The sequence below is a fragment of the Trichechus manatus genome, unplaced genomic scaffold (assembly GCF_000243295.1).
Source record: "Trichechus manatus latirostris isolate Lorelei unplaced genomic scaffold, TriManLat1.0 scaffold00117, whole genome shotgun sequence".
NCBI classification, from domain to species: Eukaryota; Metazoa; Chordata; class Mammalia; order Sirenia; family Trichechidae; genus Trichechus; species Trichechus manatus.
Window position 1 is genome coordinate 5,275,759 of NW_004444053.1, and position 13,458 is coordinate 5,289,216.

Sequence of the window (13,458 nt, forward strand, 5' to 3'; positions counted from 1 at the left end):
AGCCAGAGTGCTCTTTAGAAGCAAGGATGGCAGGACTATGTCTCACATACTTTGGACATGTTAACAGGAAGGATCAGTCCCTGGAGAAGGACATCATGCTTAGTAAAACAGAGGGTCAGTGAAAAGGAGGAAGACCCTCAATGAGATGGATTGACACAGTGGCTGCAACAATGGGCTCAAGCATAACAATGATTGTGAGGATTGCACAGGACAGGGCAGTGTTTCGTTCTGTTGTACATAGGTTCGCTATGAGTCAGAACCAACTTTGCGGCACCTAATAACAACAACAACATATGTCTATTATATCTCTATATAGTTGTTAATAAAAACAAAAAAATAAAATTACTTAAAACCCACACCTTCTCTGGAATGACAGACACCTGAACCTGAAGTTTTGTTGACAGCTTCTGGCTTTCACGGTCCATCTCTCCCCCAACTCTTTTCAAAATGCCTCCAAGTCTGCTCTTCCACCAGTAGACTCTCCAACTTAGCAATAAGTTTTCCAGTACACTAAACAATGCAGTTGATGGCCGAAATGTATTTGATATCTGTCAACCTATTAAAATTATCTATGTTCTTCATAAGCCTCTTAAATACTTTTTAATTCTGGGTCAGTGCAGTCATAATATTCATGTGTCTAAACTACCAGCAGAGCATTAAATATTCAGAAAACTCCAAATCTCCAGAATTGGGCAGGAAGAGGAATTTGGAAATAGCAATGCCATAGAAGAGATTGGTGATCACATAAAAACCTTAAATTGTTTTCCTTAATACAGCGGATATTTTCAAAAAAGATACAATGGATATGAAGTCTAGAAGTAATAGCATCATGTCTTCTCCCTCTGAAATGGATTTCCTTCCCAAGATCTTACAACGAGATAAAACTAAAATTGCTCAGGTAACATAGCCCCATTTTTCCTATGACTTTTTTAAACGTGCATTATTACTTTTGTTGTTGTTAGATGCCATCCAGTCAGTTCAGACTCATAGCGACCCCATGTACAACAGAACCAAACACTGCCCAATTCTGTGCCATCCTCACAATTTTTGCTATGCTTGAGCCCATTGTTGCAGCCACTGTGTCAATCCATCTCATTGAGGGTCTTCCTCCTTTTCACTGACCCTCTGTTTTACTAAACAGGATGTCCTTCTCCAGGGACTGATCCTTCCTGTTAACATGTCCAAAGTATGTGAGACATAGTCCCGCCATCCTTGCTTCTAAAGAGCACTCTGGCTGTACTTCTTCCAAGACAGATTTCCTCATTTTTCTGGCAGTCCATGGTATATTCAATATTCTTCCCCAACACCATAATTCAAAGGCGTCAATTCTTCTTCAGTCTTCCTTATTCATTGTTCAGCTTTCACATGCATATGAGGTGATTGAAAACACCATGGCTTGGGTCAGGCGCACCTTAGTCTTCAAGGTGACATCTTTGCTTTTTAACACTTTAAAGAGGTCTTTTGCAGCAGAGTTGCCAAACAAAATACATCATCTGATTTCTTGACTGCTGCTTCCATGGGTGTTGATTGTGGATCAAGTAAAATGAAATCCTTGACAACTTCAATCTTTTCTCCCTTTATCATGATGTTGGTTATTGGTCCAGTTGTGAGGATTTTTGTTTTCTTAATGTTGAGATATAATCCATACCGAAGGCTGTGGTCTTTGATCTTCATCAGTAAGTGCTTCAAGTCCTCTTCACTTTCAGCAAGCAAGGTTGTGTCATCTGCATATGGCAGCTTGTTAATGAGTCTTCCTCCAATCCTGATGCCCCATTCTTCTTCATATAGTCCAGTTTCTCGGATTATTTGCACAGCATACAGATTGAATAAGTATGATGAAAGGGTACAACCCTGACACACACTTTTCCTGATTTTAAACCATGCAGTATCCCCTTGTTCTGTTCGAACAACTGTCTCTCGATCTATGTACAAGTTCCTCATGAGCACAATTTAGTGTTCTGGAATTCCCATTCTTCGTAATGTTATCCATAATTTGTTATGATTTACACAGGCAAATGCCTTTGCATAGTCAATGAAACATGGGTAAACATCTTTCTGGCATTCTTTGCTTTCAGCCAGGATCCATCTGATACCAGCAATGATATCCCTGGTTCCACATCCTCTCCTAAATCTGACTTGAACTTCTGGGAATTTCCTATTGATGTGCTGCTGCATCCACTTTCGAATGATCTTCAGCAAAATTTTACTTGCGAGTGATATTAATGATATTGTTGGATAATTCCTGCATTCTGTTGGATCATCTTTGTCTGGAATGGGCACAAATATAGATCTCTTTTCTAGTCAGTTGGCCAAGAAGCTGTCTTCCAAATTTTTTGGCATAGATGAGTGAGCACCTCCAGCGCGGTTTCCGTTTGTTGAAACACCTCAATTGGTATTCTATCAATTCCTGGAGTCTTGTTTTTTTGCCATTCCCTTCAGTGCAACTTGGGCCTCTTCCTTCAATACAATCAGTTTTTGGTCATATGCTATCTCCTGAAATGGTTGAACTTCAACCAATTCTTTTTGGTACAGTGACTCTGTGTATTTCTTCCATCTTCTTTTGATGCTTCCTATGTCGTTCAATATTTTGCCCATAGAATCCTTCAGTATTGCAGCTCGAGGCTTGAATTTTTTCTTCAGTTCTTTCAGCTTGAGAAATGCCAAGTGTGTTCTTCCCTTTTCATTTTCTAACTCTAGGTCTTTGCACATTTCCTGAGCCGACCTTTGAAATCTTCTGTTGAGGTCTTTTATGTCATCATTTCTTCCTTCTGCTTTAGGCACTCTACATTCAAAAGCAAGTTTCAGAGTCTCTTCTGACATCCATTTTGGTTTTTTTAATGACCTCTTACTTTCTTCATGTATGATGTCTTTGATGTCATTACACAACTCATCTGGCCTTTGGTCGTTAGTGTCCTATGCATCAGATCTATTCTTGAGCTAGTCTCTAAAGTCAAGTGTGATACACTTCAGGTCATATTTTGTCTCTTGTAGAGCCAAAATACTTTGGCTCCACTTGTTACAAAGAATTTATTTTTTAATAAATACGTTTCCTTTTTTAAGTCCAGAGAGACAAAGAGTAAATGATATATAGAGCATTTGGCTTCTTGATTTTTATTTCTCTTAATAAAAATTATGCTTATTATTCCCAAATATAACAATTTATATTATTTATTTAATCCTTATAAAATGCAAATGAGGTAGGTATTTCCTAATTGTTATGCTTTTTTTTGATGGGGAACTTCTGATTATTTAGAAAAATTGAGTCATCAATTAAACTATAATTTACTCAGCAGATATCATAATAATATTGTGATTTAGATTTTTTTTAAAAGACTTGTTAAATGAACAAAAACAAACAAAAAAAAGTTTAAGTGATACACCTCAGTACTAAGTAAATACTTTTTACACTGACCCAACCTTCGGGGAGAATCATAAAGCTCTGTAGCTCTATATACTCTTCTTCCCTTTTTCAAAGGACATGGGTTTATCCGTACCCCAGAGCTGACTTAACCAGGAGGCACAGGAGACACAGTGCTTAGAAGCCAAAAAATTGTAGGGACCTCCAAGAATGTTTTAATTCCTTTTAAATCAGAAGAAAAAATATAATTCAGATTAGATCCTAGTGATCTTTATACCAAAGTGCAGTCCCTCGGTGGTGCAAATGATTGACACGTTTGGCTGCTAACAAAAATGTTGATGGTTAGAGTCCACCCAGAGGCATCTAGGAAGAAGGGACTGGTGACCTACTTCTGGAAAATCAGGCATTAAAAACCCTACTCTGATACACACAAGGTCACCATGGGTCGGAGTCGACTCAAAGGCAAATTTTTTTTAGTATCAACGCAGTTGTAAAATATAATTTTTAATATATTTTATGGAGGAGGGAACTCATAATGGCTAAGGTTCCTAGAGCCCACGAAAGCCACAATGCAGAACTGCATGGCCCTCAACCTTCACATCAGATGCCTGAATTTACCTGTCTTTCTTTTATGCTGATGCGGGTGAGGATTGAGGTCACAGCTCTCTCTCCTTTTGGTTTTCAGCATGTAGGACAAAGCTTAATCCCATCTTTGCTGACTGACTTTGTGTGGAGTCTCCTGATGAAACTCTCTGAAACTAATTATAAAACTGCATCCCAGGCAGCATGCATGCTGAAATTGACTCTGGAATATCATGCTGATAAGGTCACCATGGTAAGATAATTGGTAATGAGCAGAGTGTATTCTCTAAAGCACTCTTGTTGCCTTTACTCTATGCTTACTTCTTTTCATACGTATTTCTTTCTCTTGCTCATTATGTCATTTTACTCAAATAAGACTTTCTCTGTGAAATATTTCAAGCATACAGAAAAGCCCAGAGAATAATGCAATGAACATTCATGTACTTACCCACAATAATACCAAATCATATTTGTGCTGTATTTGCTTCAGATATTTTAAAGAATTAATAGAGATAAAAACAGAATAGCTATAATTGAAATTCCCTGTGTAACACATAAGGAAAGTTTTCAAGGGCTCTAAGCTTGATCTAGGACTTGCTACATAATATATGAGGCTCAGTACAAAGTGGAAATGTGTGACTCCCTGTTCAAAACAGGAAAAAAGTACCTTTAAATGTGCTAACATAAAGTCTTTTTCCCTTTCTTCTGCAGTCTCTCCTTTTCTCGACTTATCATGATGTTTTTATTTACTATTTAAAGTTATTGTAAATAAAGAAAAATTAAAATTTTAAATTATTAGCATGAATTTCACCATCCACCTTTATGTTGTACAATTCCAATTATAGATGTAAATATAAGAGCATTTAACTTATATGTGAATCACAGAAATTATAGAATTCATATTTCATAGCTCACACATGTATAGAATTCATATTTCATAGCTCACACATGTATATGCATTTTGTTCTTACAAGAATAATGGAGAGAGGCAGGGCCAAGATGGCAGAGTAGTCAGATGCTTCCTGTGGTCCCACTTAACAACAAAGACCTGAAAAAAACAAGTGAATCAATTATATATGACAATCTAGGAGCCCTGAACATCAAAGACAAAGTTGAGGAGTCTGACTGAGAGGCAGGGAGAGGGAGACACAGTTCAGAAACAGTAAGGATTTGCCAGACCTGACCTGGCTGGCACCCTGCAGGCTGGACTGGCCAGCACGCATGGGCAGAGGTAAGCAGTAGCGTTCAGGATGTCTTTTCCACACTGGGAGAAACCAAGCAGCTGAGAGTCCTCACAAGCCTCTGGAAACAGGTGGAAGTGTCACTGGATCTGTGAAAGTTAAGTGCAAGCATTTAATCTACTGGAAACGCTTCCCCCTCTGGGAAGTACCTCTCTCCTATTCACCTGCCCCAATAATAGTAGGAGATTTCAACACACCACTATCAGTGAAGGACAGAACATCCAGAAATAAGCTCAGTAAAGACACGGAATATCTAAATGTCACAATCAACCAAGTTGATCTCATAGACATGCAGAACACTCCACCCAACAGCAATCAAATATACTTTCTTTTCCAACACACATGGAATAGTCTCCAGAATAGACCACATACTAGGCCATAAAGGAAGCCTTAACAGAATCCAAAAGCACTGAAATATTACAAAGCATCTTTTCTTATCACAAAGCCATAAAAGTAGAAATTAATAACAGAAAAAGCAAGAAAAAAATATCAAACATATGGAAACTGAACAACACCTTGCTCAAAAACTACTGGGTTATAGAAGAAATTAAGGATGGAATAAAGAAATTCACAGAATCAAATGAGAATGAACACATTTCCTACCAGAATCCTTTGGAATACAGCAAAAGCAGTATTCAGAGGTCAATTTATAGCAATAAATGCACACATTCAATAAGAACAAAGGGTCAAAATCAAAACATTAACCCTACAACTCAAACAAATAGAAAGAGAGCCGCAAAAGAAGTCCTCGGGAACCAGAGGAAAGCAAATAATGAAAATTAGAGTAGAATTTAATGAAATAGAGAATACAAAAACAATTGAAAGAGTTCACAAGACCAAAAGCTTGTTCTTTGAAAAGATCAACAAAATCAATAAACCCTTGGCCATACTGAAAAAGGAAAAACAGGAGAGGAAGCAAATAACCTGTATAAGAAATGAGATGAGTGATATCACAACAGACTCAACTGAAATTAAAAGAATCATAACAGACTACTATGAAAAATTGTACTCTAATTTGAAAACCTACAGGAAAAGCATAAATTTCTAGAAACACACTACCTACCTAAACTAACACAAACAGAGATAGAACAACTAAATAAACCTATTACAAAAGAAGAGATTGAAAATGTAATTTAAAAAACCCAACAAAAAAAAAAAAAAAAAGCTCTCGCCCTGACGGTTTCGCTGGAAAATTCCACCAAACTTTCAGAGAAGAGTTAACACCACTACAACTGAAGATATTTCAGAGCATAGAAAAGGATGGAATACTCCTAAACTCATTCTATGAAGCCAGCATAACCCTGATACCAAAACCAGGTAAAGACACCACAAAAAATGAAAATTATAGACCAATATCCCTCATGAACATAGACCCAAAAATCCTCAACAAAATTCTAGCCAATAGAATTTAACAACATATCAAAAAAATAATTAACCATGACCAAGCGGGATTCATACCAGGTATGCAGGGATAGTTCAACATTAGAAAAACAGTCAATGTAATCTATCACATAAATAAAAGGCAAGAACCACATGATCTTATCAATTGATGTAGAAAAGACATTTGACAAAGTCCAACACCCATTGATGATAAAAACTCTTAGCAAAATAGGAATAGAAGAGTAATTCCTCAACATAATAAAGGGCATTTATACAAAGCCAACAACCAACATCATCCTAAATGGAGGGAGTCTGAAAGCATCCCCCTTGAGAACAGGAACTAAACAAGGATGCCCTTTATCACTACTTTTATTCAACATTGTGCTGGAGGTCCTAGCCACAGCAATTAGGCTAGAAAAAAGAAATAAAGGACATCCAATTCAGTAAGGAAGAAGTAAAAGTATCTCAAAATGCAACTGATATGATCTTATACACAGAAAACCCCAAAGAATCCACAAGAAAACTACTGGAACTAATAGAAGATTTCAGTAAAGTATCGGGATACAAGCTAATCAAATCAGTTGCATTCGTCTATACCAACAAAGAGAACTTCAAAGAGGAAATCACCAAATCAATACATTTACAATAGCCCCCAAGAAGATACAATACTTAGGAATAAATCCAACCAGAGGTGTAAACGACCTAAAGAAAGAAAACTACAAGACACTACTGCAAGAAACCAAAAGAGACCTGCATAAGTGGAAAAACATATCTTACTCATGGATAGGAAGACTAGACGTTGTGAAAATGTCAATTCTACCCAAAGTAGTCTACGGATACAATGCAATCCTGATCCAAATTCCAAATGCATTTTTTAATGAGATGGAGAAACAAATCACCTACTTCATATGGAAAGGGAAGAGGCCCCAGATAAGTAAAGCATTACTGAAGAAGAAGAACAAAGTGCGAGGCCTCACACTACCTGGTTTTAGAACCTATTATGCCACCACAGTTGTCAAAACAGCCTGGTACTGGAACAACAACAGACACATAGACCAGTGGAACAGAATTGAGAATCCAGACATAAATTTGTCCACCTATGAGCAGCTGATAATTTGACAAAGTCCCAAAGTCCATTAAATGGGGAAAAGACCATCTCTTTGACAAATGGTGCTGGCATAATTGGATATCCATCTGCAAAAAAATGAAACAAGATTCATACCTCACACCATGTACAGAAACTAACTCAAAATGGGTCAAAGACTTAAACATAAAAACTAAAATGATAAAGATCATGGAAGAAAAAATAGGGACAACGCTAGGAGCCCTAATACATGGCATTAACAGAATACAAACTCTAACTAACATGCACAAACTCCAGAAGACAAACTAGATAACTGAGAGCTCCTAAAAATCAAACACTTATGCTCATCAAAAGACTTTACCAAAAGAGTAAAAAAAAGAAAAAAAAAAAACTACAAACTGGAAAAAAAATTTTGGCTATGACATATTCGATCTGGATCTAATCTCCAAAATCTATAACATACTGCAAAACCTCAATAAAAAGACAAACAACCCAATTAATAAATGGGCAAAGGCTATGAACAGGCACTTCACCAAAGAAGACATTCAGTTGGCTAACAGATACATGAGGAAATGCTCATGATCATTAGTCATTAGAAGAAATGCAAATCAAAACTACAATGAGATACCATCTCACCCCAACAAGGCTAACAGTAATACAAAAGCACAAAATAATAGATGTTGGAGAGGTTGTGGAGAGATTGGAACACTTAGACACTGCTGGTGGGAATGTAAAATGGTACAATCACCTGGGAAATTGATTTGATGCTTCCTTAAAAAGCTAGAAGTAGAAGTACCATAAGATCCAGCAATCCTACTCCTTGGAACATATCCTAGAGAAATAAGAGCCGTCACAGGAGTAGATATATGCACACCCATGTTCACTGCAGCATTGTTCACGATAGCGTAAAGATGGAAACAACCTAGGTGCCCATCAACGGAAGGATGGATAAACAAATCATGGTATATACACACGATGGAATACTATGCAACAGTAAAGAACAATGATGAATCCTCAAAACATCTCACACCATGGTTGAATCTGGAATGCATTATGCTGAATGAAATTAGTCAGTCACAAAAGGACAAATATTGTATGAGAACACTATTATAAGAACTCAGGAAAGGTTTAAACACAGAGGAAAACATTCTTTGATGGTTAAGAGGGTGGAGAGGGAGGGAGATGAGAATTCACTAACTAGGCAGTAGACAAGAATTACTTAGGTGAAGGGAAGGACAACACACAGTACAGGGGAAATCAGCACAACTGGATTAAACCAAAAGTTAAGAAGTTTCCTGCACACTACCAAAAACTTCAAGGGACAGAGTATCAGGGGCAGGGGTCTGGGGACCATGGTTTTGGGGGACATCTAGGTCAATTGGCATAACAAAGTTTATTAAGAAAATGTCTGCATCCCACTTTGGTGAGTGGCATCTGGGGTCTTGAAAGCTTTTGAGTGGACATCTAAGATGCATTAACTGGTCTCAATCCACCTGGAACAAAGGAGAATGAAGAACACCAAATACACAAGGAAAATATTAGCCCAAGAGACAAAAGGGCCACATAAACCAGAGAATCCATCAGCCTGAGACCAGAAGAACTAGATGGTTCCCGGTTACCACCAATGACTGCCCTGACGGAACACAGCAGAGAGTCCCTGACAGAGCAGGAGAAAAGTGTGGTGCAGAACTCAAATTCACGTAAAAAGCCCAGACTCAATGGTCTGACTGAGACTAAAGGAACTCTCAAAGGCATGGCCCCCAGACTCTCCATTAACCCAAAACTAAAACCATTCCTGAAGCCAACTCTTCAGACAAAGATTAAACTGGGCTGTAAAACATAAAATAATACTGGTGAAGAGTGTGCTTCTTAGTTCAAGTAGATACACAAGACTAAATGGGCAGCTCCTGTCTGGAGGCAGGATGAGAAGGCAGAAAGGGACAGGAGCTGGTTGAGTGGACACTGGCAGCCCAGGGTGGAAAAGGGGAGTGTGCTGTCACATTATAGGGATTGCAATTAGTGTCACATAACAATATGTGTATAAATTTTTGTATGAGAAATTAACTTGAGCTGTAAAGTTTCACCTAAAGCATAATTAAAAAAAAAAAAAAGAATAGTGGAAACACTGCACAAAACTAACTCGACTGTTTTTATTTCAGTTCTTGACATGCACACATTCTACCAACACTCTCTACCTTCAGCTTACTGCCGAATAGGAAGAAATGAAAGGAAAAGAAAGCCTACCCTATCTTTCTATTTCCTTCTGTGTCATCTTTTTCAGTGTGATTGGCAGCTTAAATAAGATTCTTAACTTGAGTTGCTTTGAATTTCACTGAACGCCCACACATCATGAGTCCACTGGAATTCTGTGCTCATAGGGCATCATGAGTGCTATATGTGAATGGGGCTGCAGGAACCACAGCCATCTTACGTATTACGTGTATCTCTTTGATTCATACACATGCTTCATTGTACCTTGGGACTTCACCTACAAAACACAAGTTCAAAGATAATATTATTAAGAATTGTAAGGTGGTAACAGCAGAGCATTAAACAAAGCATGGAAACCTCCTAAACGCAGAACCTAGGTAACTGCATAGGTCACAAGCCCATGAAGCCAGCCCTGGCTGACGACATGAGGACTAAACTCTTAGTTCCCTCTCCTGACATAGCAGTGTAATGTGACTGAAAATGAGTCATGAGCTCTTCCTCAGATTCAAAGAGCAAGAAGAAGTAAGGCTTCTTATAGAACTCCTCATGTTGCTACAGACAGGAGCATTCCAAGGGAGCTTCATAAGAGCCCCACTGGTAAGCCCAAGGGGGTTGCTGGAGGTAACAGTAATTGCCTCGACAAAACAGAGTTCTCCTCTAATTCAGTGGGAAAGAACACTAAAGAGGAGGCTAGATAAAGCCATACCAACTTTCTGGAGAGAAAGAGAAGACAAACTGAAAACTGTTGTAGTGTGCCATCGAGTTGATTCTGACTTAAAGCAAGCCTGTGTGACAGTAGAACTGTCCCATAGGGTTTTCTTGGCTGTAACATTTACGGGAGCAGATGGTCAGGTCTTTCTCCCGCAGACGCACTGGTGGATTCAAATTAATGACCTTTCAGTTAGCAGCTGAGCGCTTAATTATTGTACCAGCCAGGATCCTTAAACTGAAAAATAGATGTGTAAAAGTAGCCTCCACTACAGTGAAATCACTAAACACAGAGAAAAAACAATAAAAATGGAGTTGATCGACTTTGGCCCCACCACTGCTCCCACAAACTATTGAACTACTGAATACAGTGGATTCTTGTACAGTTAAAGTTATCCTTGAAAATTCCCTAAATTGCACACATAGTACATGAGTTTACAACCTCTAAATTACCATGACAAGTCTTTATTCAGGGATTAGATTACCCAGTGATATTGTTAGCTCAGTTTAGGGGCATGCTGCATTTAAGGGAGGAGGAAGAGAAACTCTAAATCCTCTAGTTAAGATGTCTATCAAGAAGAACAATGGTTTAATGTCCCCAATTTCATGCTCACTTTGAAGCATATGTTCACTGAGTTCTGTGGTAGGAGGACTGTCCTGCCCTACTTAGCACTTCAGTTATTTTCTTGTGTTTGAAGCAGAGTTGCATGTTCAGATAACTGAATATGTATACAATGCAACTGCAATGTAAAGTAAATTTATATCAACCAACTTTTCAGCTTATGATTTCTGAGGAATAATTTCAAAGTAAGAAGTGAGATGATCTGGGTGGATTAAATTTGATGCTGAATATACAACCATTGGTCTGAGACTAATTCCAGGTCTAACTAAAGCTATCCTTGTTCAAGAATGAATAAAATGTAAAAATAAATGAATGTATAAAAAATAAAACTAACATGGGGCCTATGAAGAGCTCTTGCAAGATTATTTCTCAGTGTTTACCATTCTGGGTGGTTCCTCTGATACATGGCTCATCCCTTCAATATGTAGATTCAAATCTTCTTCAATTTTCAGAAAGATTTCTTGAAGTATATAGTTCCATTGTTATTCTGTTTCATTGTTTTGACTTTCTTCTTTAGGGACATGAATTATACATATGTTCTTTTTATTGAGCTTTAAAAAAATGGAGTATTTTCCCACTATCCGTAAATGCACAGGTTTATTTCTCATCCTGATAAATATGCTTACTATAAGGGCTTCCTTGGTAATTCTAAGAAGGACTGAATTCTCATATTCAAGAAATGTCTTCGGTTAGAGTTGACCAGGAAACAGGAGATTCTTGTTGACCAGACATTTCTCTTCCAGGTATCTAAGATTGTGTCTACTATTTATAAGAAATTGTGTGGAAACTCTACTCACATTATGAATCATGCTATGTTGCGAGTCATCACCTTGCTGACACGTACTTCGCCAAAGAAAGTCATCTTTCAACTTATGGACTACCCAGTCCCAGCAGATAAGTAAGCCTCCCTCAACCTTTCCGTGAGGGTTTGTCAAGAGATTTTAGTCGGATAGACCTAGACTCAAAACTTGATCTATTATGGTCAGGCCTGTTTCTTTTTTCTTAAAAAGAAGATCCATTTTCCCAACCCGTAGGATAAATATAAAACTTAAGTAAGCAGGCCCTCAATAAATGATCATCATCACTAGTATTTTTATGAGGCTTTAAATTGTGTTCTTCTACCTATCCACAGGCGAAAAGACCTGCCAATCCGCTCCCGTAAAGATTACAGCCTAGGAAACCCTATGGGACAGTTCTACTCTGTCCTGTAGGGTCGCTATGAGTCAGAATCAACTCGACGGCACACAACAGCCTATCCCATAGAAACAAACCCTTCCTCAAAGTAATAATGGGTTTTTCTTTCCATATGTGACTTTACTCATTTTTCTTGAGGAAAAAAAAAGAGTGTTTTTCTCATTTATTAAGGACAGACATAAGATATTTCCACCCACCAATAAAGTAATGAAACATTAAAAATTCCCAGATATAATTGGGAGTCTCCTATTCTTTAACTGTTCATCAGAAATTCATGATCCAGGATCACAAGAAATGTTTAATAAGAAAAAACATGCTAGATGCTAGCAGACAGGACAGTATGATCTAACAGATAAATTATGAGAACTTAGCAAGTCACATCAGTCCATTTTGACAGTTGGTACATTGGAAAGAAAGGCATTACTTCTCTACTATTAATAATATAAAAGGCAGGAAGTGATTGATGGAAAGGATTCAGTCTTTGGAAACAAATGCATCTGGATTCCATCCCAGCTCTGATCCTGACATTCTATGGGACATCATGCAAATTACATAAACTCCCTGATCCTCAACTTCTTTATCTGTGAAATAAGGAAAGTTCTTTTTATCTATAAAGCTGTTTTAAGAGTTAAATGAATTGATGTCTCTGAAAGGGCGTTAAAATCAACAAAGTGCTAAACAAATTATATAACTTCATTTTCCTACTGTAAGACTATATTTATTTAGGAAGCTTAGAGCTTAGAGCTTGGCTGCTAACCAAAAGGTCGGCAGTTCGAATCCACCAGCCACTCCTTGGAAACCCTATGGGGCAGTTCTACTCTGTCCTATAGGGTTGCTGTAAGTCGGGATTGACTCAACAGCAACAAGTTTGGTTTTTGGTTTTAAACTCACAAAGTATTCTGCTATTCAGAAAATTTCATAAAACTAAAACTCTTCATAAAATTCAAAGTGTTTTTTCATTCAGGAGCTAAGCACTCAGTTTGTAAAGTATTCCCCACCATCAAGCATTTCATTGAGGAGAGGGAATTTACCCACATGGATTTATTATAAAAGTTGTCAGTGAATCTAGTACAAATAA

At 37.7% G+C, this 13,458-nt stretch overlaps 1 protein-coding gene across 1 annotated transcript in view; it reads left to right on the forward strand.

Annotated features, from left to right (window-relative positions):
- The window catches only part of MROH9 (maestro heat like repeat family member 9), a gene marked incomplete at its 5' end in the record, with an annotated part of 97,528 nt that overhangs the window by 23,064 nt on the left and 61,006 nt on the right, over positions 1-13,458 (forward strand). The window contains 3 exons of the mRNA XM_023738490.1: positions 777-898; positions 4,044-4,193; positions 11,930-12,084. Of these exons, the coding sequence (XP_023594258.1) occupies positions 777-898; positions 4,044-4,193; positions 11,930-12,084 (427 nt within the window). The remainder of the gene's footprint in view (positions 1-776; positions 899-4,043; positions 4,194-11,929; positions 12,085-13,458) is intronic.